Source organism: Corvus kubaryi, unplaced genomic scaffold (genome assembly GCF_017639235.1).
Source record: "Corvus kubaryi isolate FWS band 111438036 unplaced genomic scaffold, C.kubaryi_AGA036_p1.0 37041, whole genome shotgun sequence".
NCBI lineage: Eukaryota > Metazoa > Chordata > Aves > Passeriformes > Corvidae > Corvus > Corvus kubaryi.
Window position 1 is genome coordinate 21,460 of NW_024581018.1, and position 21,809 is coordinate 43,268.

The 21,809-nt window shown below is 47.0% G+C and overlaps 1 protein-coding gene across 1 annotated transcript in view; it reads left to right on the plus strand.

Moving 5' to 3' along the window:
• Positions 1-16,963: 16,963 nt before the first annotated feature.
• Positions 16,964-21,809, plus strand: part of LIMS2 (LIM zinc finger domain containing 2) — a 34,059-nt gene continuing 29,213 nt past the window's right edge. The window contains exon 1 of the mRNA XM_042020684.1: positions 16,964-17,069. Within this exon, the coding sequence (XP_041876618.1) occupies positions 17,059-17,069 (11 nt within the window). The 5' untranslated portion in view covers positions 16,964-17,058. The remainder of the gene's footprint in view (positions 17,070-21,809) is intronic.

Genomic DNA, 21,809 nt, shown 5'->3' on the forward strand with positions numbered 1-21,809 from the left:
GAACTGTGATGCGTTGAGTCGCTAGTTTCCCTGCTGTTGACCTGGGGAAACAGTCTTTGGAGAGTTTTTATGAGCAGTTATAATCGCTCTGCAATTGTGAGCAACATGTCCCTTTTTCTGACAACGATAGCATATAAGGTTACCTCAAGATTGAGTTTCCCCTGTACCCATAGATTCTCCACAACCTCCCCCACCATCCCCACTTTTTTCAAAAAGGGAACAGCTGTGTTCAGCTGCACCTTCTTTGTACAGACTTCGAGGATGGTTTCAACAGTCGGGGTTGGGCGCAGAGGAAGACTCAGAATGACTTGTTTGCAAGCATCATTCATATTCACTTGGAGCAGTTCGAGTAGCAGCGCTTGTTGGAGGTCAGGATTAGGGATCTGGGAAAAGATAGCTTCGCGCAAACAGTTATAAAAGTGAATAATATTTTCATTTGGCAATTGTTTGATGTTGGTATAATGAGATGCAGGAGTCTGAGATGGTAGTAATGTTAAGGCCTTTTCAGCAGCACGTGTGATTTCAGTAAGAACTGGACGAGGGATAAGCATTGCTTGTTTTTGAGGATTTGCCATATTGTCACCAAATAAAAGGTCTAATGTGATATAATTGTTGTCAAAGTCCAGGTAATTATGTGGAGTTTGCCACAAAATTTGCAATAAATCAGATAAAATTATTTTCCATTGTTGTTTCCACAACACAAAATCACCAGGTGTGAGAAGAGTTTGCATTATTGTAATTAGATCACGAGGTGCAAGTAAGTGAGTTGCAAAAGTAGTACTTAAAAGGCTCTTAAAATAGTTACTATGCATCCCAAACTCCTTAATTGCCTTGCACAAATCCTTACTATTAGAATAAGGGTGTCCAGCCAGGTTTCTCTCCTGTGCTAGTACGAGAGCGTGTAGTAGTAGCAGCAGGAGTTACTTCCTGGTAGCCATGGGTTGCCAGATTTAAGGGGGGAGTCACATGACTGTGGGATTCTGGGGCAGGACAATGGGAAGCAGGGGTGGGGAGTGGAGGGGCGGGGGGGGAGTAGAGGCGGGGATGTGGTGGGAGGAGGGGAGGGGTTGGGGGTGGGGTTGTGAGAGGCAGGGGCGGTACTTGAGTCATGGGTGGGTACAGAGGGAGGGGTGAAATGCAACGCTGTGGGGGCAGGGTTGAGGGCGGGGACAGGTTCCAACACAGGAGGGGGAGGGGATGGGGACAAGAAGGGATTTGTGGGATCGGGAGAAAGGGATTGTGGGAGGTGTAGTTTGGAGATGAAGAAACGTTGCATCCGCCATTATTGGAGACAAACTCGGAGAAAAGGGGTTGGGGGGAGGGGTTTTTTACGGGATGCGAGCGCATGGCAATGGCTGTCCCTGGGAACAAAGAAGTCAGGGGAGAAGGGGTTTTTACGCGCGCTTAAAACATGAGAGCTAGAAACTGGGGACAAAGGAGTGGAGAAGAGGTTTTGGAAAGGTCCTGGGACGGGCTCCGGATTCCCGTCCAAGGCAGGGTGCTGAGGAAACACAGGTGAGCCAGGAGGATGATAGCTCTCCTGTGCTAAAAAGCAGTCTGCTCTAGGTGTGTTTTCCAGCATAGGGGAAGAGGGGTCAGGGACACAGGGGCTGGAAGAGTGTGTAAGGGAATTAAAAGAGGGGTTTTGCAGTGGCTTTTCATGTACTGTTTTTTTCTCCGGCAAAGTATAACTTAGTAACAGGAGAGGAAAAAATTTTGAAACTGTTTCATCTCCTGATCCTCTGAGAGAGGAGAGTTTTCTCCCCACCTTATCCCAAAATTCAGAAGAGCTCATATCCTCGGAGGTCAGATTAGGAAAGTACTGGAAAAGCCATTGTACAAAAGATTGAACTAGATTTTTAAGGTATTTATGCCCAGTACAAGAAAGGTAGCTTTGAACTTGGTAGTATATTTCTCTGTGGTGTGCAGAAACCTCAGATCCCATGACAAACCTCAGCCCCAAATCGCGAAAAAGAGGGAAAAAAAAAGACAAAATTTGCACCGGAACCAGCTTAAGACAGGAGCCCCTAAATCAGCAGGGAAATACTCACCAGAATTCTGGATTTACCACATGAAAGCAGGTCCAGAGGAAAAAAAAAAAAGCAAATTGGGTCTTCCAATTTCCAGCTGTTCCCTTGCCATGTGGTGTGGGGGAGGGTACAGGCTGAGACTCTGGGCTTGCTGTTACGCAAAAAGTAACAGCTCACTACAAAGAGCTGGCATGGCAGGACGTGCAGAGCTAACTCCAGCAGACACTCAGCTGCTGTGACACCCTGAAAGTCTCTCAGAACCAGAGTTCAGAGATAGCACGCTGGGCGCCAAATGTGAAATACTCACAGCTTTTTACTGGCTAGCGCTCGTAGTTCAATGCCTTAGAAAGCCTCGGGCAGCCTAAAGAGGTAGCACGGGCAATCTAGCATTTCAGTGGCTCTAAAAGGGGCAAATAGTAGCTGCAAAGCTAATACCACTAGCAGAAGCAAAGAGGGAGAAATATAGGTCTTAGCTTAAGCTGTAGTTCGGCTTTCAATAAGAGAGACATACAGATGTTCGCAGAAGGAATGCAAAGCCAAAAGGGCGGGTCCCCTCTCAGGTCCTTCTTTTACTCAGAAAAGGGGAAAGGGGAGAACTGGGGGCGGACCTGGGGTGACCGGCCAATCAGACACTGCTAAAGAGTTTGAGTTACATTTGGTTTTGCCCGCGCTTGGAACAAAGGAGTTCAGAGCACATGGCAGAGGCAAGTCCTGCCTTGTCTTGGAGAGGGGAAAGGGAAGCTCGGAGCAGGCAGCAACACATGACTTTTATGTGCTTCATGTCCATCCTCATACAGGTTTACCTGGTAATACTTGTGCTGATCTTACTGTCATGCCAAATGTTGTGCCTAGTAAGTTTGCTCAGGCTAAGCTGTCTGATGACTTCTTTCATCAGAATGCACGCTCTTTACAAAAGCAATTCCAATTGACTGCCTCACAAGCTAGAGACATTCTGCTTTCCTGCCCCTCTTGCCGTGGAATTGTTCCTGCTCCTTTGGCAGATCCTCGAGGCCTAACTGCTAATTCTGTCTGGCAAACTGATGTTACTCATGTTCCAGAATTTGGTCGTTTGAAGTATGTTCATGTAACTGTTGACACTTTCTCATGTTTTTTTGATGGCAACTGCCCACACAGGAGAAAAGGCTTGTGATGTTACTCGACACTGGCTGACATGCTGTCATGGGTTAACGAGCACAGTCGCGGAAGTGATTTTCTTGCAAAGAGGTGCTTACAGCTTCCTCTATGGCCTGACAGAACCCATCAGCTGGCTAGTTTGAATATGGACAATTTTTTAAGCCACTTAGAATTTTGACCGCCTCTGTGGTCCACATTTAAGAATGGACAAAGCCCGGGGGAGCTCTGTCTCATTTCCGGTGCTGGGACAGGTAGCTGCAGGGCCCGTACGGGGCCTGCAGGGCCCAGGCTGGGCCCTGCTTGGGCCTGGAGCCGTGCGGCCCTGTTCCACCCGTGGCCCCCCACAGCCCTGCTACGTGCAGATGGCGCGGCCCCCCTCTCCAGTGCGGCTGAAGAATTCAGCTGAAGCTGCCCCGCTGCCCAGCAAAGATCATGTGACCAACAGCGATAAGCGAAATTCCAGCTGCAAGATCCAGGTGAGATTAACCCTTTTAGTGCTGTGAAGAGTTGAAAGCCTGAGGAAGGAGAAAGAGGAGATGCTTAAAGCTGAAATTCTGTTGTAAAGTTACGGTGGTGATGGACTATGATATATCAGAGTACCCGTTGTAATTTCATGAAAGCATGGGGGGTGGAACGTTCAACTTGTGCTGGAATAAGCAAATGCTGAAGCAGCTGTAATTTGATGAGAAGTTTGAACAGGGAGAGATGGAAGCGATGAGGACTCTTGCTCCAGTTGGAAGGAGAAGACATCTGTTCCTACAAATACTCCCAGAGATAGTCCTAGAGATGAAGATGATGAGGACCCTTTTCCTCCCAGGGAAGGGGAGGGCCTCTGTTCTTAGAGATAAAATGCTCCCAGAGATGGGTGAAGAGAACTTTTGTTTCTGAACAGCTCAACCTTAAAATTGTACCCCATTAGCTCAAGATTGGACCCTCGAAAGCAGTTGTGGGAAAAGCTGCAAGTCGTGGGAGGGGACTCTCACATGGTGCGAGTGGAGAACCAGCCCAGGCGGCTGTCTCGTGATACTGAAGCGAGCAGAGAACCAACCCGGGCGGCTATCTCATTGTGATAATGTCTCCATAGCATGAGCAAATGAGCAGTTCCTAAATGAACTGAACAAGGTTATTATGGAAGTGGTAAACAGACTGAACATCTCAAGGGTTGTCTTTTTACATTGTCAGTGGGAGAAGGGAGAAAGGTGGGGGGAGGAGAAGTGTTCTGAAGGTGTGGTATGATTTTATTTTTTTTCCCTTCTTTTAGGTCTATTCATAAACTTCTTTACATTCTTTCATGTTTTGTGCCTGCCTTGCTTTTCTCCTAATTCTTATCTCACAGAAGGTAAACAGTAGTGAGTATTTTGGACCAAACCACTACCCATGCTTTGCTACTTTGGGCCTCCCAGACACTATAAAGACTGACAATGGCCCTGCTTATGCTTCTGAGCAGACTCACCAGTTCTTACAGCAATGGGATATCTCCCACAGCACAGGTATCCCTCACTCTCCCACTGGCCAGGCAATTGTTGAACGTGCCCACAGAACGCTGAAAACTATGCTTCAGAAACAAAAGAAGGGGGAGTTGGAGTGCCCACGATAGGTTAGCAAAAACCCTGTATGTTCTCAATTTCCTGAATCGAGATGAAGCTGGCCAAACAGCATGCAAAAGGCAATATTCTTTTGATAAAAAGGCTCACCCAGGCCTCAGGTGATGGTAAAGGACTCAGTAACAGGGCAGTGGGCAGGACCTTTAGACTTGTTAACATGGGGAAGGGGTTATGCTTGTGTCTCCACAGGTCACCACGTGAAATAGGTTCCTACATGGTGTGTGCAACCATTTGTTGCATCATCCTGATCAGTGAAGGCACTGCAAGTGTCTGACTCCCTACACTGGACAGCGCAAACGTATGGATCACCCTTGCAAATTCTATGCACACTGATACTATGTGCACCTCTATGACAACTGCTAGTGATCCTTTTCGCACGTGCTTGGTAGGGGTACCCATTGACAAGAAATGCTTTGGTAAGCTGTACAATCAAAGCATGCAGCAAAACTGCACGGCCCCAGGTATATTGCAGCCTCTGTGGTGGTGCCAGGACCCCCTGGTGGAAGACCGCAGGACAGGATGAGACATGGTATAAAGATCTGAGAAGGATGCATGACTTTCCAGCTTTGCCCTCACAGCCACAAGAACTAGACATGCTAGGGACTTTGCGTGCTTTGCTGTGCTTTTACACTGATGGTACGTTCGGTGTTTATATGAACAGTGTTAACTTTGATGTCTCTCCTAAAGGTATTTTCAGCAATGCTTCCTTGTGGTGTAATCGGACCGTGGAAAGTCAACTGACATCCAGCATCAGCGCTGTTGCTGTCCCCCCGGACTTGTTCTTAATATGGGGGGAGAGCATCTGAAAAGGTATATCAGGCAAAGCTGTTGGTGAACCTTGCACCATTGGCCAACTAACCTTGTTTCATCCAAATCAGACTGCTCTAATTGTTGCAGCACAGCGTTGCATTAGGCACAGCACGCAGGTTCTTAAAGAGAAGTGCGATCTGATGGTAACTCTCTGGAACACCGCAGAGCGCATCTCTGCCAGTTTAGTACCAGCAATTGGTACTGCTCACGCTTTGGCTTCTTTAAGCAAGCTTGGCTGCTGGCTCGCAAAGGAAGCTAACGCCACTAGTGCCACTCTTTCAGCTATGCTAATGGACATTAAATCGGTGTGACATGCAACACTGCAAAACAGGGCGGTCATTGACTTCTTGCTGTTAGTTCAAGGCCATGGATCTGAAGATTTTGAGCATGTGCTGCATGAACTTAAGTGATCATTCAGAGTCTATCCATAACAGTATCAGTAATCTGAAGCAGCTCATTAAACAGTTACAGCAACATAATGAGGGTGATTGGTGGGGGGTGTCTTCATGGCTCGACTACCTTGACTTTGGCTTTGGGGCATGGTTAAAACGCTTAGCAATGTATGGCATAGTTATCCTTGGTGTGTTCTTAATGATTATGGTATGTATCCCATGTATTTTATCTTGTGTGCAACAAATGATCAATAACAGTCTTAATAAGATAATGGCCATACTGGCACAGACAGTTTTAGCTGTGCAACACTTAAAAAACAAAGAAGGGGGAAGTGTCACCAATAGGTAAAGTTTTGTAAAGGGAAAGCCTGGTAAAATCATGGCTCTGACCTGTTACTTAGTGTAAGTAGAAGAGGACTGTGGGAGAATGACTCAGCTAGAATAGAGGTAGTGAGGCATGCTGCGTGAATGTCTTGTGCCCGCACCATGGTGTATGGTGGTTGGTTAAATTTGGTTTGTTGTGCCTTAAAACTGTGTAAACTAACAACCAACTAACAGCATAAAAAGGCCAGGTTTTTGTAAATAAAGTTCCTCTTTTGCACCTGCCTGGGGACTCCTCACTGCTCCCTAGCGTTACACTTCCTGACCCTGAACTGTTCCCTTCCAGACAGGTACACACCTGTCCAGAAGGTTTTCAGTGGCCTCTTGCGGGTTCTGAACTGGGAATTCCTGGATGCCTATGAGAACTCCAGCTCTCCAGAGTTCAGTGTGCTGGCCAAGAAGGTGAAGAGCATGGTAAGAGGTTTCTTGCCTACCTCCTTCTGCAAGCAAGGAATTTTTCTCTTGTTCCATGGCCATGGGGATATGTCATGTAAGATTCCTTGGAGCTTTCCCTGCTCACTGTGACACACTGGCTGGGAGCAGGGACCTTCCTTGGAGCTGGATCTTGACATCCCAGCTCCAGCCCAGTGCCACAGCATCTCCCTGTGCCATAGGAGCTGCCAGGGCATGTCCCAGGATCGTTGGATGAGTCAGGGCCGGGAACTGAGGCAGAAGGGTGTCTGAAGGAGGCTGAAGCTGTGGCTGGTCTTGCCTCTTCCCTCAGACTTGGGGATTCACTTCTCCCAGGGAAGCTGAGTCAGAGCAGGCTGTGATGGGCAGCCCTGGGCTGTGCTGGGGCTCTCAACTCTCCTTCTTCCTTTCTTTGGCTCTGCAGATTCCAGCACCCAGGGATGCCAGGTATGTGCCCTGGTTTTCCTTAAAAGGCCTCTGTCTTTAGCCTTTCCCTTTTCCTCACTTCTGGACATGATGAACACCCCTTTTTAACCCTTTCAGGTGGAGGAGACCTACAGGAATCACACCGATATTGGTCCTTACCACAAAGAGACAATGATCACTGCCTTCAGGTGAGTGTTAGGCACTGCCTGAGCCCCATCTTGGGTGCCAGGATATCACACAGCCATTTATTCTCATTCCCAAGATGCTGGGATGGAAGAACCCCCGTAGTCACCCTAAATGACACAGGAAAGGGTGAGCAGTAAAAAGTGGCCTGAAAATACATTTTGTTTTCTATCAGATGTCTTCAGAAAATCAATGTGTGGTGTAGTGAACTGCAGTGTTTGGTAACTGGCAGCATTGAGAGGGACTCCTGGGGCTGGCAGGGGCCTTTGCTGGGCACTGTTTGCTTAACTTGTCACTGAAACTCTCCCTTCCCTGTGGCTAGGCTCCAAAAATAGCTCATCAAGTACTCTGGCACCATCTTCTAGTGGTACTTGAATCCTCCCATGTTTGTCCTTGCCCTCACGCCACAATTGCCCTTCCCACAGTGAAGGCAGTGTCAGTGACTACCACTGGTCAGAATTCCTTGCGCCCAAGTACCAGGAGGAGAGCCTGGACAGGGCAATGGCTGACAAGCAGAGCCTGGTGCAGAGGTGGAACCCCTGCCTCAGAAACTCCATGCTGAAGGTGGAGTCAGTCATCGCTATCCATGAGTATTGGCTCTGTTGTCCCTGGGCCTCTGTGTGGGACTGGGTGGGATATTTCTCTGGAGGGAGAAGATGCTGGTAGCAGCCCTCTCTTGGGAAAGCCAGCCCTGAGGGTGGTGGTAAGGATGTCACAGCACAGCTTAATGGGATGTACAGCCTGAAGGAGGCTGCACGGACCTGCTCCCCTCTGCTGGAATGCTCTTTGTTCTCCTCTGAGCCCAGGGAAGAGGGACAGGGATGAGTTCTCCCTCTTCAGAGAAGAGTTTTGTTACAGTGTGGATACACTGCAACATGCGTATCAAACAACGAGGCCCATGGAAAAGAAATATATATGGACAGATTCTTGACAGATGTTTCAGAGAGATGTTTCTTTCTCCATGGCTGAGGATCTGCCGAGGATCTGAGGCAATCACGGGACCCGAGGGTCCTTGCCCGTGCAGGGGAACACAAAACAACCAATGGGGAACGAGGCTGACCAGGGGCAGGGAAACCCCGTGCCTCCCCCCAGGGCCCCTCTCCCAGGACCACACGGCAGGGGGAAGGGCCCCAACAGAGTTTGATCCCTCAGTTTCCAGAGGCCAGGCAGAAGCAGCCTCCCCTGTCAATTTTCAAGGAGAGACTCCTCAAGCAAGGCCCGATCAATGAGGGTCCAAGAAACAATCTCGGCTTTGTGCCCAGGGATTTTGCATAGCCCAAAGGGTGATGCCAGCTCTTTTTTCTCCTGCAGCTGTGAACCCCAGCATAGCTCACTCTGCCTGGGACCGTAAGTGCAGTTCTTCTTCCATTTCAGTGGCCTCTTTAGGGTGGTGTTTCTCTTGCAGGGTGGGGAAGGATCTGGAGAGAGGTGCTCTGCGTGCAAGGAAGACCCCAGTGTGCTCCTTGGAGCTGTTTTGTGGTTGGACAGACTGTGGCACTTGCTGTTATCCAGGAAGAGCCATCTGCCCTGGGATAGCCTGCAGGATTTATTCTCTGCATCCCAGGGAAAGGCAGGGCAAGCCTTGTTTGCCTTGTTAACTGTTCCCTACTCTCCAGGCAGACAGCTGCATGTTCTCCCTCCACACCAAGGAAGAGGAGGTCACCAGTTTCACCATGCTGGGCTTCCCCAACAGCCCATACCCCAACAATGCCCTCTGCAACTGGGCATTGAGGGAAAATGCCAGCTCCAGCATCAGCCTCACCTTCAAGACCCTGGAGCTGGAGCCATGCAGAGATGACAGTGACTACATCAAGGTGTACGACTCTCAGCCCAGATCCCCACACCTTGGTTAGGTGGGTGTTCCTGTACAACACTGAGTCCAGGGTGATCCTGAGATGTCCTGCTCCTGTCCCTGCTCAGAGCTGAGCTGTGCTACTTGAAGCTCCCTGTGCAGCAGTGCCTCATGGATTCTGTCCCTTGCTTCCTAGGCTTTGTGGGAATTATGGCCCATCTTAGAACCTGACCTTCCTGTCCTCCCAGAATGTCATGCTAGTCATGTTGACTACCAACAAGGAGGGGCCATTCCCTGGCATTAAGGCTGAGTTCTTCCAGCTCTCAAAGACAAAAGGTGAGGTGAGGCGTTGGCCTGTTTCCCCCCCCTCTCCCTGCCATGGGCAGCCGTCTCAGTTTGAAAGACAGGTGTCTGCCAAGGAAGGCAGGAGCCTCCCTTGGAATGGAAAATATGACACCCTTCCCTCTGAATTATTACAACGTGAAAATTTAGGAGCTTTCAGGCGAAGATATGGGAAAAGGAATAACAGTTCTTTACCAGTGTGTGTATGTATAACAAGGCAAGCAAACAACGACAATGGCAGTGACAACAAACAAGAGCAGCAAGCCCAGTGAACGGGCTCTTCCCACTCCTGGAGCGCTTTCCCCTCGCTGCAGCTCCGCTCGCGGCCGCCAGGGGCGCTGGTGGCTCCCGGCCGGGCGGGGCGGCTGCGGGGATTCCCCGCGCCGGCAGGGGGCGCTGTGCCGCGAGCTCAGGGACCTCACGTGGTCCGTGGCGGACGGGCTGGATGGTGACAATGGCTGCGGCAGGAACCTCGGAGCGGGGCCTGGAAGGGCAGGGCAGCCTCGCCCAGGATAGCAAGCAAGAGGTGGCAGAAACTCCGCAGCTGGGGCAGGAGCCCGGAGGTGTCCCAGCAGGCGGGGGTGCATTGCTACAGTGTAGCAAAAATGCCAGAGAAGTGGGAGAGAAACAGCGGGGCTGAGCAGTGGCAGCCAGGCTCCTGAACAGGGCAGGGAGAGGCTCCCTTGGAGGGGGAAGGGACTCGGGGATCCCAGGGTTTCTCACCTGAGGCACCCTAGCAGTGCCCACCCACACTGCTGCAGTAATTCAATAATGGCATTCAGTTCTTGTTGCATTTGTTTCATATGCAGTCCTTTTATGAGAATACAATTTATGTATTGTAAAATCTGTACCTCAGCAGGGGCAGTATGTGCAGTTGTGTCGAAGTGTGGTGTATTGCTTGGTGACAAAAGGTCTGCGTTTTTACCCTTGAGGCAGACATGTGAACGTGTATTGGTTTCCTCCCCAGGTAAATGCAAACTGATCTTGAGCAGCAATGGGGAATAGGAATCGTGAAAAACACATTAGCTACACCAGTCACCATATATTATGCTCCTGGATGTGCCTAAATTTGGTGTACCAGTGTAGTGACCTCGGGTGCAGCAGCTCTTATGGGGGGTGTTTTCTTGTTCAATGCTCTAGAGTCCACAGTCTTTTGCCAGTTATCATTTGACTTTTTTACAGGCCAGAAAGGACTATTAAAAGGAGAGTGTATACAATGAACAACTCCTGCCTGTAGGAAATCATTGATCGTTGCTTTGATTTCTGCATCTTCTCCTGGGATCTTATATTGCTTGATCCTTATAATTTCTGTAGCTACTGGAATGTCTGTTTCATGTTGTGTAAGTCTCCCAGTGATGCCTCTGGCATGTAGCCACCACATAGTAGCAAAAGCCCAACATGTACCATTAATTTCTAATGTGGCACCCCATAACACATCCATGCCTAGGATATATTCACCGATTGAAGTAATCATAACAGAATAGGTATGAGGGTCCCAGTCCCCAATTTGTAATTTTAATTTGGTCATTTTTCTCACTACAGGTTGGTCACCTAACCCCCACATGTGAGCAGTCGTCCCCCATATCTTGTCTGGGTTACCATGTATGATAGTGACCTCTGCCCCTGTATCCACAAGTGCACGGACTCCCTGTTTGTTTACATTTGACCACCAAATGATACATCTGGTAAAGGGACAGGGGTCTCATCGCAACACACTGCAGTCCAATACAGGGGCTTGGTCTATTCCCTATTCAGTTGTTATTTGTCCTTCTGCTGCAGCTACAGCTTCTTTAGCGTCTTCCCATGGATAAAAGATTGTAGACAGAGTAAGCGCTGGGACTTTTGGTGTTCCCAACCCTGGGTATTCCACCTTCTGCACACTCCTACTCTGGGATTCCTTTATCACGTGGTGCAAGTTTTGTATAGGTAGTCTCTCTATTTCCTTCTTATCTACCCCTCTGTTAAGGAGTAAATGGAATAATCGGGTCTGTTCACTTGGCTCCCCTTTGCCACTTTCAGTTCTCCTCTAAGCCTGGACCGAATCCTCTGAGTTTAGTTCTGGTAACTCACTTAATTGATTTAATTTTTCAATAACTTGTTCAATTGGGTTCCCTTGTTCAGCTAGGAGTACAGGTATAACATAGGCTTTCCACCCTTTTGGGCATCCCTCTAGGAGAGTGTTCTGCATTCCAGGAGTTAGAGGCTGAGCCATATAAAGCTCAGGAGACCCCATCATGATGTTTACTTTCATGTCTTCTGCTTTGAGCAGATTGCATGCTTGTCTTAAAGTTGTCCATTCTTTGGCCATGACCAGCCAAGCAGCATCATTGGTATACTGATCTGAAAATTTTTCTTCAACAACTCTAACCAGAGTGACACTGTTGTCCTCAATATGGCGTAATGCAGATTGCACGTATTTGTCAGAGGTAAGTCCCATGAACTTTTTAGCATTTCTACTATTTAGTAACACGGTATCACTTCCTTCTTCTACAAGACATACCAGCCAGTTTTGGGGATTTTCCCATGGCCTCTGTTTATATTTTTCCAGTAAATTTTCAACTTTTTCAGAGCTATAATTAGTAAGTTCATCTGTTTGAACAGTCTGTTTATTTTTTCCAGTTACTAGGTTTTTTTAAACACAGGAGCAGCATGAACACCTTTCTTTTTTGCGTCAGACTTTTCCTCAGCAGAGGAATCAAAATTCCAAATATTTCCATCCCAGGTTTCCGGATCCTGGGTTTGCAATGATTGCATGGACTTGTGGGCCAGCTGCCTTTCTATCTTTCTTTTTCCTCATTTCTTAGTAACCCAAACCGCAAACGGTTCTGCTAAAACTGCACATTTTTTCCTCAATCGTTTACCCTGCTCAACAGCAGTTACAAACACTTGCCTTCATAAGATCATATCTGCTCTAAGCTGCTCTGCATCCTTGGCCTGTTCAATTAACTGTTGCTCTAGTTCTTTATTTTTTTTCATTGCAACTTTGTATGCAAATAACAGGCAACCTGTCATTTGGCTAGCAGGAATCAGTTGCTCTTTAAACCATGTCCAAGAAGTTTGCACAAACTCTCCCCAGTATTTTAACACCTCCAAGGGGTTCTTAGCCTCCCATGGTCCGATATTTGTACAAGTTCTGTCATAATGTATTCCATGGCTCCTGGGTCTACCCAGGTCACTCCAGTGAGGGAGCCACGGCCTGAGGCTTATTTTTCTGAAACATTATTATCACTGCACTTGCACAAGATCGTGATAATGACAACAAAAATAGTAAGGACAATAACTCTGTTCTATTGGTATTGTCTGGCTTCACCACAAACACAGAGGACTAAGGGATTTTTTAACTCAACTTTTAAAGTATTTCAGTTATGTCTACAAAGTCTACACTGAGCCACAACAACTGTATGACGCCAATTACACCTCAGACACAGATAAACACTACTAAGTTCTCACACGACTGGGTACCTGGACTAAATCTTGACTTCCCATATACCACACACACACATAGTACAGCGTCTCTCAGTGCAGTGACGTGCTTCACTCTCCTGGTGCAGCCCCACGCTTCGCTGACTACGCTCTACACACAGAGAACAGTGGTATGCTCAGTCCCCTGGTGCAACCACACAACCCACTGACCACAGAACAGCCTCTCCTGGTTCAGCTATGCGCTTCACTGACCAGGCTCTCTCACATAAACTAAACAGCATTGCAATTTTTAGCAGCCACACAAAAACACCATCGTTCGGTGCAGCTACACATCTTACTGCCCAAGCCCTGTTTTTTACACACAAACAGCATCTTTTGGAGAAGCTGCTCTCCCACTCCCCTGGTGCAACTACGTGCCTCACTGCCCAAGCCCCACCCGTGTTAATGTGCACGCACACCAGTGTTAGTTTGCCACACATACACACTCAAGACAGTGTCAGCTTTTGCGCTCTGGGCATCCCATCCTCAATGCTGGTACTGTTACGGGTTCAGGAGGATGCCCGTGCACAACAAACTCAAGACGCACTCAGGACTGCAAAGAAAATTAATTTTATTAGTTTCATTAGCAATTAATACATACTGACCCCTGGATTCTGGAGAAGCTGCTGAGCAGGAGAAGGAGATGGAGAGGGAGGGGTAGGGAGGTAGCACACCTTCAGGGCGTCTCCTGGATGAAAATGGCGTGCATGTTGTCTTCCTCTCCCCTCCACCCCAAGACCACACCTTACATCTCCTCCTCAAGAGTGGCCAGTTTCAAAATCATCTCATGTGGGGCCAGTGCGTGAGATGAGGTCATAATGGCCCATGATAACACCTCCATGCTAACAACGGTTTTATCGTTATTATTTTCCTTTCAAAGGTTGAATCCTACCAGGTGACCGATACATAACTTCATTTCAGAAGGTTAAAGCCCTACCAACTAACAACAAGGTCTTCTTCCACATTATCTTGTTGACGTGCACAACAGCAGACCAAATATGGTAGGCCTTAGACACAGCTTTGGTCCCTGTCACACTCTGCCATCTGTAGCTGCTGCTTTTCACATCTTTAGAGAGGTGCAAAAGAACTTTCAAGGAAAGGCGTTGTTGGAGACTGAAATATTATAATTTATGGCTTAAACATCTTCATTAAGGACTTTTGCCTATAATAGCAAAACTGTACAAAAGCTGCAGAGAAAACCACCAAAACCCTGAATGGGGCCCTGGACTACTTGTTGATGGAGATAAGATAAAGTAACTCAAGTCTGGGCTGGGGGAGAAGATACATTCACAGCGGGATCAAGCTCATCACCTTCGGGGTGGAGACCACAGCCCCGGGGCTATTAGCTGCCAGGCTCGAACAGACCCTCACACCAAAGGAGGGGTGGAGGAGAGGTTTTGGATGTGTAGTGAAAAAGCCTCTGGTCTGAGGCAGTGAACACCCATCATCCACTGTGCAGACCAGTCCAGCTGCAGGGACTCCTTCACCCTGGGAAAAGCCGCATTCATGTGAAGGAGAGCAGAGGGGGTATCATGGCCCATCAAAGGCCCTCCCTCCCCCCCCAAAGGGTCCCCAGACCCTGCATCAGAGCACTGCAACATGATGCAATAGACCCACAGTGCCAAACTTGCTCTCCCCAGGGAGGCATGTGGGTGTTCTTACCTGGCCCAAACGTATATTAATCCATTGGATTCTATACTTTTCAGTGCAGGGACCCTCACCACCAAGAAGACCAGATGGAGGGGAGCAACAAGAAGTCATTGGGACCCTCAGAAGGGTGATATGTTTCTACTTAATCCCTGTCACTCTCTCCCTGTCCCCCCACCCATGCATGCCTCTTTTCTCTTTCTTTTCTTTTTCTTTGCCTCTTTTACTATTAAATAAAATATATCAAGTTTTTTGACACCAACGCCTAATCTCGTTTGGTTTTAATCATGCTTTTTGGGTTTATGTTGAACCTTCCTGGGTTTGATCTGTTTTATTCACAGAGACTTAGTTTTCTTTACTCTTCTGTGTTTAAACCAGTTCATAACAGGCATATTTGCTTGAAGAGGGAACAGGGAAAGCTGTCAGACAAGGGGTCTCTGGGGAGGGAGGACAGTTATGTCTCTGCTCCAGCTGTGCTTTGTGGAATGACTGCAAGAGCTCAGCAGTAGCGAGTGATGATAGTTCTTGGTTTTAACAGCTGGAAAGAAGATAGTGTCACATTCAAAATGTAGATCAGTAAGAAAAAGACAGTATTTCAGATTGATACAATTTACAGAAGCCCGCCCGGATGCAGGAGGCAAGAGGAACGGCTGTGGTGATGGCCCAGTAGCTGGGAGGTTGCTCAAGGTTGAGCGCTGCCCTGTGCTGTGCTCCTCTAAGCACCCTTGGAAACACCTGGAGTCTCCCTTGCACATCCAATCTTAGTAATCTCTGCTTCTCCCTCAAGAAGAACTGCAAGGGTAGAGAGATGATGTATCAGCACTCAGAAACTGTTACAAGAGGGACTAGGGATGCAGAGAACCACTAAGAGCTTGTCTATTACTGTGCGCGCAGCCAAATCTGTTAAATTGTTCTTATTAGTAGTATCTATTACCCTTTCCTCAACTGAACATTAAACCAAAATAAAACCATCTAACTCAATTCTTCACCCTGGTTTAAGTAACAAATAAAACCACCAGATGCTCATTTAACTTGTACGATTTTAAATGTTTACTGTAGGGCTGAAAAATGAGATTGTTTGGACACCAGAAAACAGAGAGCACAGACGGAGTTTCTACCATCACTCTCAAGATGCAACAATACACGCAGCAGTGGTGAGTCACAGCATACCAGACTATTTCACAAGACAAAAACAAAGTTTGAAATTGCTTTTGGGCAGAAGCTTCCTATGACATTTGGTGGATCACTTTACGTCAGAGAATGGTTGACCGTGGGCAAGAAGGGATTACATGTTATCAAAAACGTTGCACTTGGAGGGGCCCTCCTTGGGGAGTGCAGTCCCTCATCCTTCAGGGGCAATGGTTGCCATGACCACTTTCTAGAAGGCCTCCAGAGGTGTCTTCTGGACCCGAAGGGTAAAACGCCAGGAAGCCGCTTCCCCTCGCCGCAGGGGTGTGTGCAGGGATGAGCAGCCCACGGAACAGGCTGGAAGCACGGCTGCTTTGATCGCAGTGAAAGGAATGAGAGCCTTGTCTTTACAAACAAGCTCTGGGCCTGCTGGTTGATGAAATTAGCACTGAGAGATAAAGGAAACAATGAGAAGGGTTCCATTGACTGATGAATGGAAAGGGATTTGTCTCTACAAACAAACTGTAGGTCTGCTGATAAATGAAATTGGATATTGAGAGATGAAGGAAACAATGGGAAAACCATAAAATTCAATAAGAACTAAAAATAAGGGGCGCCGCGGGGCGCTATACTTTAGAAGGGAACCTTAGGTATTAGGCGTTCCAGGAAGTCTGTACCTCTCGCGTACCTCAGCCAATGGGGAAAGAGAGAGGGAAATGCGGCCGGGAAATTCGGATAAAAAGGAGGCTGTGCCCTCCAAAAATTTGAGAGATCCCAGGGGAATGCCCATGGCCTCTCCTTTTATTCGAATAAAATAACGGGACTCCTCTGTCTCCTCTTTGGACATAAACCTCTGGTGTTGGTGGATTAATTTTCCTGACAGCAGGAACAAAACCACGTCAGTGCGGTGTATGTCACTACGCACCAGGTAGCGGCTCGGCCAGCGCTGCCCCCTCCATCCCACACTCACAGTGGCTGCAATGTGTTTACTACCAGATAGGGCGACGCAGCTTCGGCGGCGGGACGGAGGCAGGCGCCGTCCCTCCTCCCCCTTTCCCTTCTTTCTCCCTCCTCCCCCCTCCTTCCGCTCTGTCGCCTCGTTATTCCGTATTTCTTTCCCTTTATAGGAAAAGTATGCGCAGGTCCGGGGGGGCTGCCCTGAGTCACCGCGGGTTGCGGTGCCCGCCCACGCCCAAGGGGTCGGGGCCGCCGCCGGGGCGGGGCGGGGTCAGAGCTGCCCGCCGGGGCCGCAGCGGCGGGGCCGAGCCGCCTGTCCCGGCCCGCAGCCCCGCGGCGGCAGCGCGGGGTTCGCCGCCATGACGGGCAGGTGAGGCCGGGCACAGGGAGCCGGGCGGGGGTCTGGGCCGTGCCAGCCTTCATCGCCCCGGGCAGGCCGTGACGTGTCGGGAACAGCTCCTTCTCGCCCTGGGTAACGCCATGGCGGGGCTGGTTGGAAGGGTCGGGGGAGGACGCTTTGCTGCTGTGGGACTCGGGCGGAGCGGGGCACGCTCCGGCCGGGGGTGCAAGCGCAGAGCTGCTCCGCTGTGCCTGAACCGTGCACGGGGACACAGCGGAGGGCAGGCCAGAGGCTGTAGATGTGAGCAGTGCCTGCTTAGCAGCCGGGCTCTCTGTGGCCGCATGGTGTGACCCAGGCTGGCAGCCTGCGCCCGGTGTGCCCCGCACCGCTGCCCCGTCGGGCCCTTCTCACTGATCTACACGCAGCCCCTCTGCCCACGGATTCACTTTCCTCTTCTTCGAGCTGGCCTTGGAGTTAACGAGTTCCGGGAGCTGTTTAAATCTGGAGTTTGATTCTCCTCTCATGCTATCTGACAGTGGAGAGCACTGTAAAGCAACTTAATTGACAGTTGTAAATGAGAAGAGGAGCGAGAAAGGCATTTACTGGCTTTTTGCGAGGGTTTGCACAAGTGCTTTAATGTCACTTTTTTCTCCCATCTGTAAAATAAAACCCAGACGTTATAAAGCAGTTTGTAAAGATAAGCTTGCTTTTGTGAAATGTCTTGGAGATGAGAAGCGTGAAGAAGCAGTACTACAATTAGCAGGGTGCCCTTTTTAGGATACTCATCCTCACGAATGCTATCTTACTGTAGTTCTGAAGCATTGCTATTCATGATTAGGAATACTGACATGGATCCAGAGCACTTTGTGTATAAGTATTCACTTTCCTTTTGTGTCAAGTTTTGATGTTTGTATTATGCAGCTTTTTACGATTATTCAAAGGGGATCCTAATTAGTGAGTTGGGTGTGAGAACCTGCTGAATAATTGTGCATGCTCGTCTATGATTTGGGAATGTGTTATTTTTGGTCTCTGTGATGACAAATTGATGTTTGTGGGTGATTGTACATGCTCTTCTGGGTTTTGCCTCATGTCTTTAATGGTCCCTTTTTAATTTTTTTGACATGTGAAACAGGTGTGTATTTACAAGTTTACATTCATTTTCTTACAACTAGTGGAAGACTCAGGAGCCTTAAATGTTCACAGGTTATGGGTACCCATCCAGGTCTTAAATGGAGACAAGATGGGGAGGACTTGGCAAGAATTGTGGCTGTATGAACCCAGCTGATTTTATTTTTACAGAACTGTGGCATGATACTGTTTAGAATGACAGGCTTGGGGGAAATCACTCAGGAGGACAGTGGGAAGTGCTAGTGCACAGTAATCCTTGTCTTCTCTCCATGCTTCCACTGAAACTTGCCTGTTAAAAGTGCAACACTATTCAGTGAGAAGCTTGGATGTGAAGTGTGAGCCTGGGCGGGGGTGGGGGGAGGTTCCAAGGTAGCTGAGACACTGCAAAGTGTGTAGTTCCAAGTGATGCATGACTTCTGTCTCCTTTTCCTTGGGTTTACTTCAGAGGGTTGTTAAAATGAGCAGGCCTTGGCTTTAGCTTGTGAAAAGTGAACACGGGTATTATTTAATGTTTTCAGAAATGTTTGTCCTGGGAAGTTTGTCAGCTATGAACATTTCTAAAGTTATGTCTGCTGTCATTCCCAGGACCGGACAATTAACTGTTCCATCCGAGTTGTTTGTCGCAGCTGTAACTCAGCTGACTGTTTCCTTGTTAATAGTATCGTCCATTCAGGGTTGTAGTTTCCCAGCAAAGCTTTACAGCATCTGTGAAACATTGCACTGCTCAGCACCTTGCCTGGCCAATGCCGTTGACTAGCACTGTGTTCAGTGTTGTTTTTCAGGCTGGGACAGACTCGTATGGCATTGGAAAGAATTCAGCGTTGAGAATGTTCTTCCTTAGATCCAGCTACAGGTCACTCTGCTGAGTGGTACCCAGATGTTGTTCCATGTTTGTTATTCTTCAAGTCTGCTGACATTATGTGGTCAGTTGTTCTCCAGCTTTTGAGACTTGGGATTTTCAGGGCTCTGGGAGGAGATGAACTGCTTCACAGCTGGAGCATCCCCACAATATCCATCAGTGGGAACCTTCCTGAGCCAGGAACGGGACATAAACATGCCTTTGGTCTTGAAACTGTTAACACAGAGAATGACTGTGTTGTTTTACAGTGTGCTAAAGTGAGGAAGACTGGAAAACATGAGGTGCTGAAACAGTATTCTTCTTCACCTTTCTTGTAAAGTAGAAATACGGAAAGACTCTCTTCTAGGTACTGTGATTACTGATGCAGTATTAGTATTAAAATACATTAAAAATAACTCAATTTTCATCATGTTCTGTCTCATTTGGCTGCAGAGGGCATCTCCTGAATTTAAAAAACTGCGGTGATTTGATTTATTGACTTTTAGCATTAGGGATAAATGTAACTCCAGGAAAAAGAAGTGCACATCTTTCTTTTTGTGTACTCATAGAAAAAAATTACTAAAATTAGGTGACTATTTAGCAAGTGAAATGCAAATCTTACACATATCACTAGTTACATTCTTACAGTGTGAGGACTGTGTTTTGAGATAATTGGATTTTAGAAATAGTGTTTGTGACTGCCAGGTCTGGGCTGGGCTATTGGGGAAGTAAAGGAGGAGAACCACCTCCCTGACCTGCTGGTCACACTCTTTAGTTTTATGAGGTTACATGTTGTTTTAACTACATTTAAAAACAAATTGTGTATAAGAGATAGTGTGTTAGATGTAAAACCCGTATGTTTCTCAGCAGTCTTTCTGTATTTTTCACTGTTGATAAATACAGTTGATGTGATTTTTGGAGCATTTAGGAGTTAACTATGGTGCTTCTTACCAATAAATAAGGGAAGACTGCTTCTAGAATTGTATTTGATGTATTTAGTCCATTTGTTCATTTTAACTTTTGCCTTTTTGACAATTGTTGGAGTTTGGGGTGGGGTTGATTATTTTTGGTTGGTTGGCTGGGTTTTGTGGTTTTATTTTTCTTTGTCTTCGTGATGGGCTTATTCCTAAGAAAGAGGATCTGTGAATGACCAGTGAGCAAAATGTTGTCAAATGCCCAAAGTAGAAACTAAACAAGAATGGAAGAGTTTCCTTTAAGACTTTGCTGCTGTGGTGTTGATTACAAAACCCAAAGGTAAAAAATGCCTGGACTGTTTTGTGTTGCCTTTAGAAATTAATCTAATACAAAGCCCAAGAAAAAAACATTTCCCAGGTGCATGTTTCAGAGCATAATTATTTTTGTAAGACATTTTTGTTATCACTATACTTGGTCAAATTGGGATCTGGATACGCCTATGTACTTCCTGTAGTTAACAAAAGAAGAGCAGCTGCATTTAGAGATACGCTTACTGACTGTTCCTAATCCAGTGGAGGTAAGAAATAACAGTATATTATTTTCAGTTAGGCTAGCTGGTTAGATGCTTTTTTAATTCAGTAGAGAGCTGCTGCTGCTGTGCATGAAGCAGTTGCAAGTAAAATGGTTTGAAGAAGGAGGGAGTATAAAGGACAACATTACAAAAGGTTCTTGGCGCTGAGTAGAAAGTACCTGTATCAAATAAAGAGATATCTTGTCTCTCTGAGTTAGAAGCATCCATTTCTGCTCTTCTGGATTGAAAATGTGGTTTTAATCTTAATCTTTCAATCTAAATCTGCTCTCTGTGGCTCTCTAGATAGAAAGGTCCTTAGTCTGTTCTGGGGCCATAGAGGTGCTTCTCTGAGGAAGAACCTGAAAATGCCTGAAAGAAGTCTGGCTGCTTTCTTCTCTGCTTTGGCCCAGAAAGTAACCACCTGTAAGATTTTGGCATCAACCCTGTCTCCTAAAAGCAATCTATCAAGAGGGAAAGAAAAAACAAACCCATGCATTTTCACTCTTCATGTGTAAAGTGGCAAGAGAGGAATGAGTGAGTGAGCTTGTGTTGAGGGATGGAAAGACAGGATGTTTGCTGTTGTGCTCTTGTTTTTTTCTTTAATCCCCTCATCTTCCCTTTTGAAGAAGATGGTCATAGTTTCCATGGAAGAGTGGTTATTTGAAAACCAATAAAATCATGTCATATGAGTCAGGTAAAAGCTTAAGTGTTTGAGAAAGGAGGGTTTTTGTCAGATTGCTTAAGGATAAGGGAGATTAATGTTTTGGTGATTTAATGTTTTGCTTTGTGCTAGAAGTAAAAAGGTGATTTAATCTTACATTTAAAAAATGGTTTATTGCTCTAAAATTTCAAAGGTCAGCAGAGACACACAGTATGGAGGACATTTTTCTTTATTCCATTTATATTATAAAATAGAAATGGATAAACCACACTTACAGTCTGAAAGAAATTATAGCGGCAGATTGCTGTCAGGTCAGGAGCTGAAACTCCCAAGGAAATGTGAGGTGCATTGTAGATTTTAAGGTTGCTGATTTGTGGTTTTGAAAGTTTATTGTTCTTTATTCATGCCTGTTCTGCTGGGCCTCAGTAAACCTTTCTGTTTAAGAGTCAGAAGAGATTCCTGCTGGTTAATACTCATTTAGAACTCATGAAGTCATCAGTCTTCTCATTTTTTTTCCTCTGTAGCTTGCCAAGCTGTATTTCATGCTCATGCTACAAAAATCCTCTCTTTTTTTTCTTTCCTTTTTTTTTTCCTTTTTCAGTTTACTGAAAAGTGATTTGTTGGTAATGACTCTTATGTTATTTTTCATGGCAATGC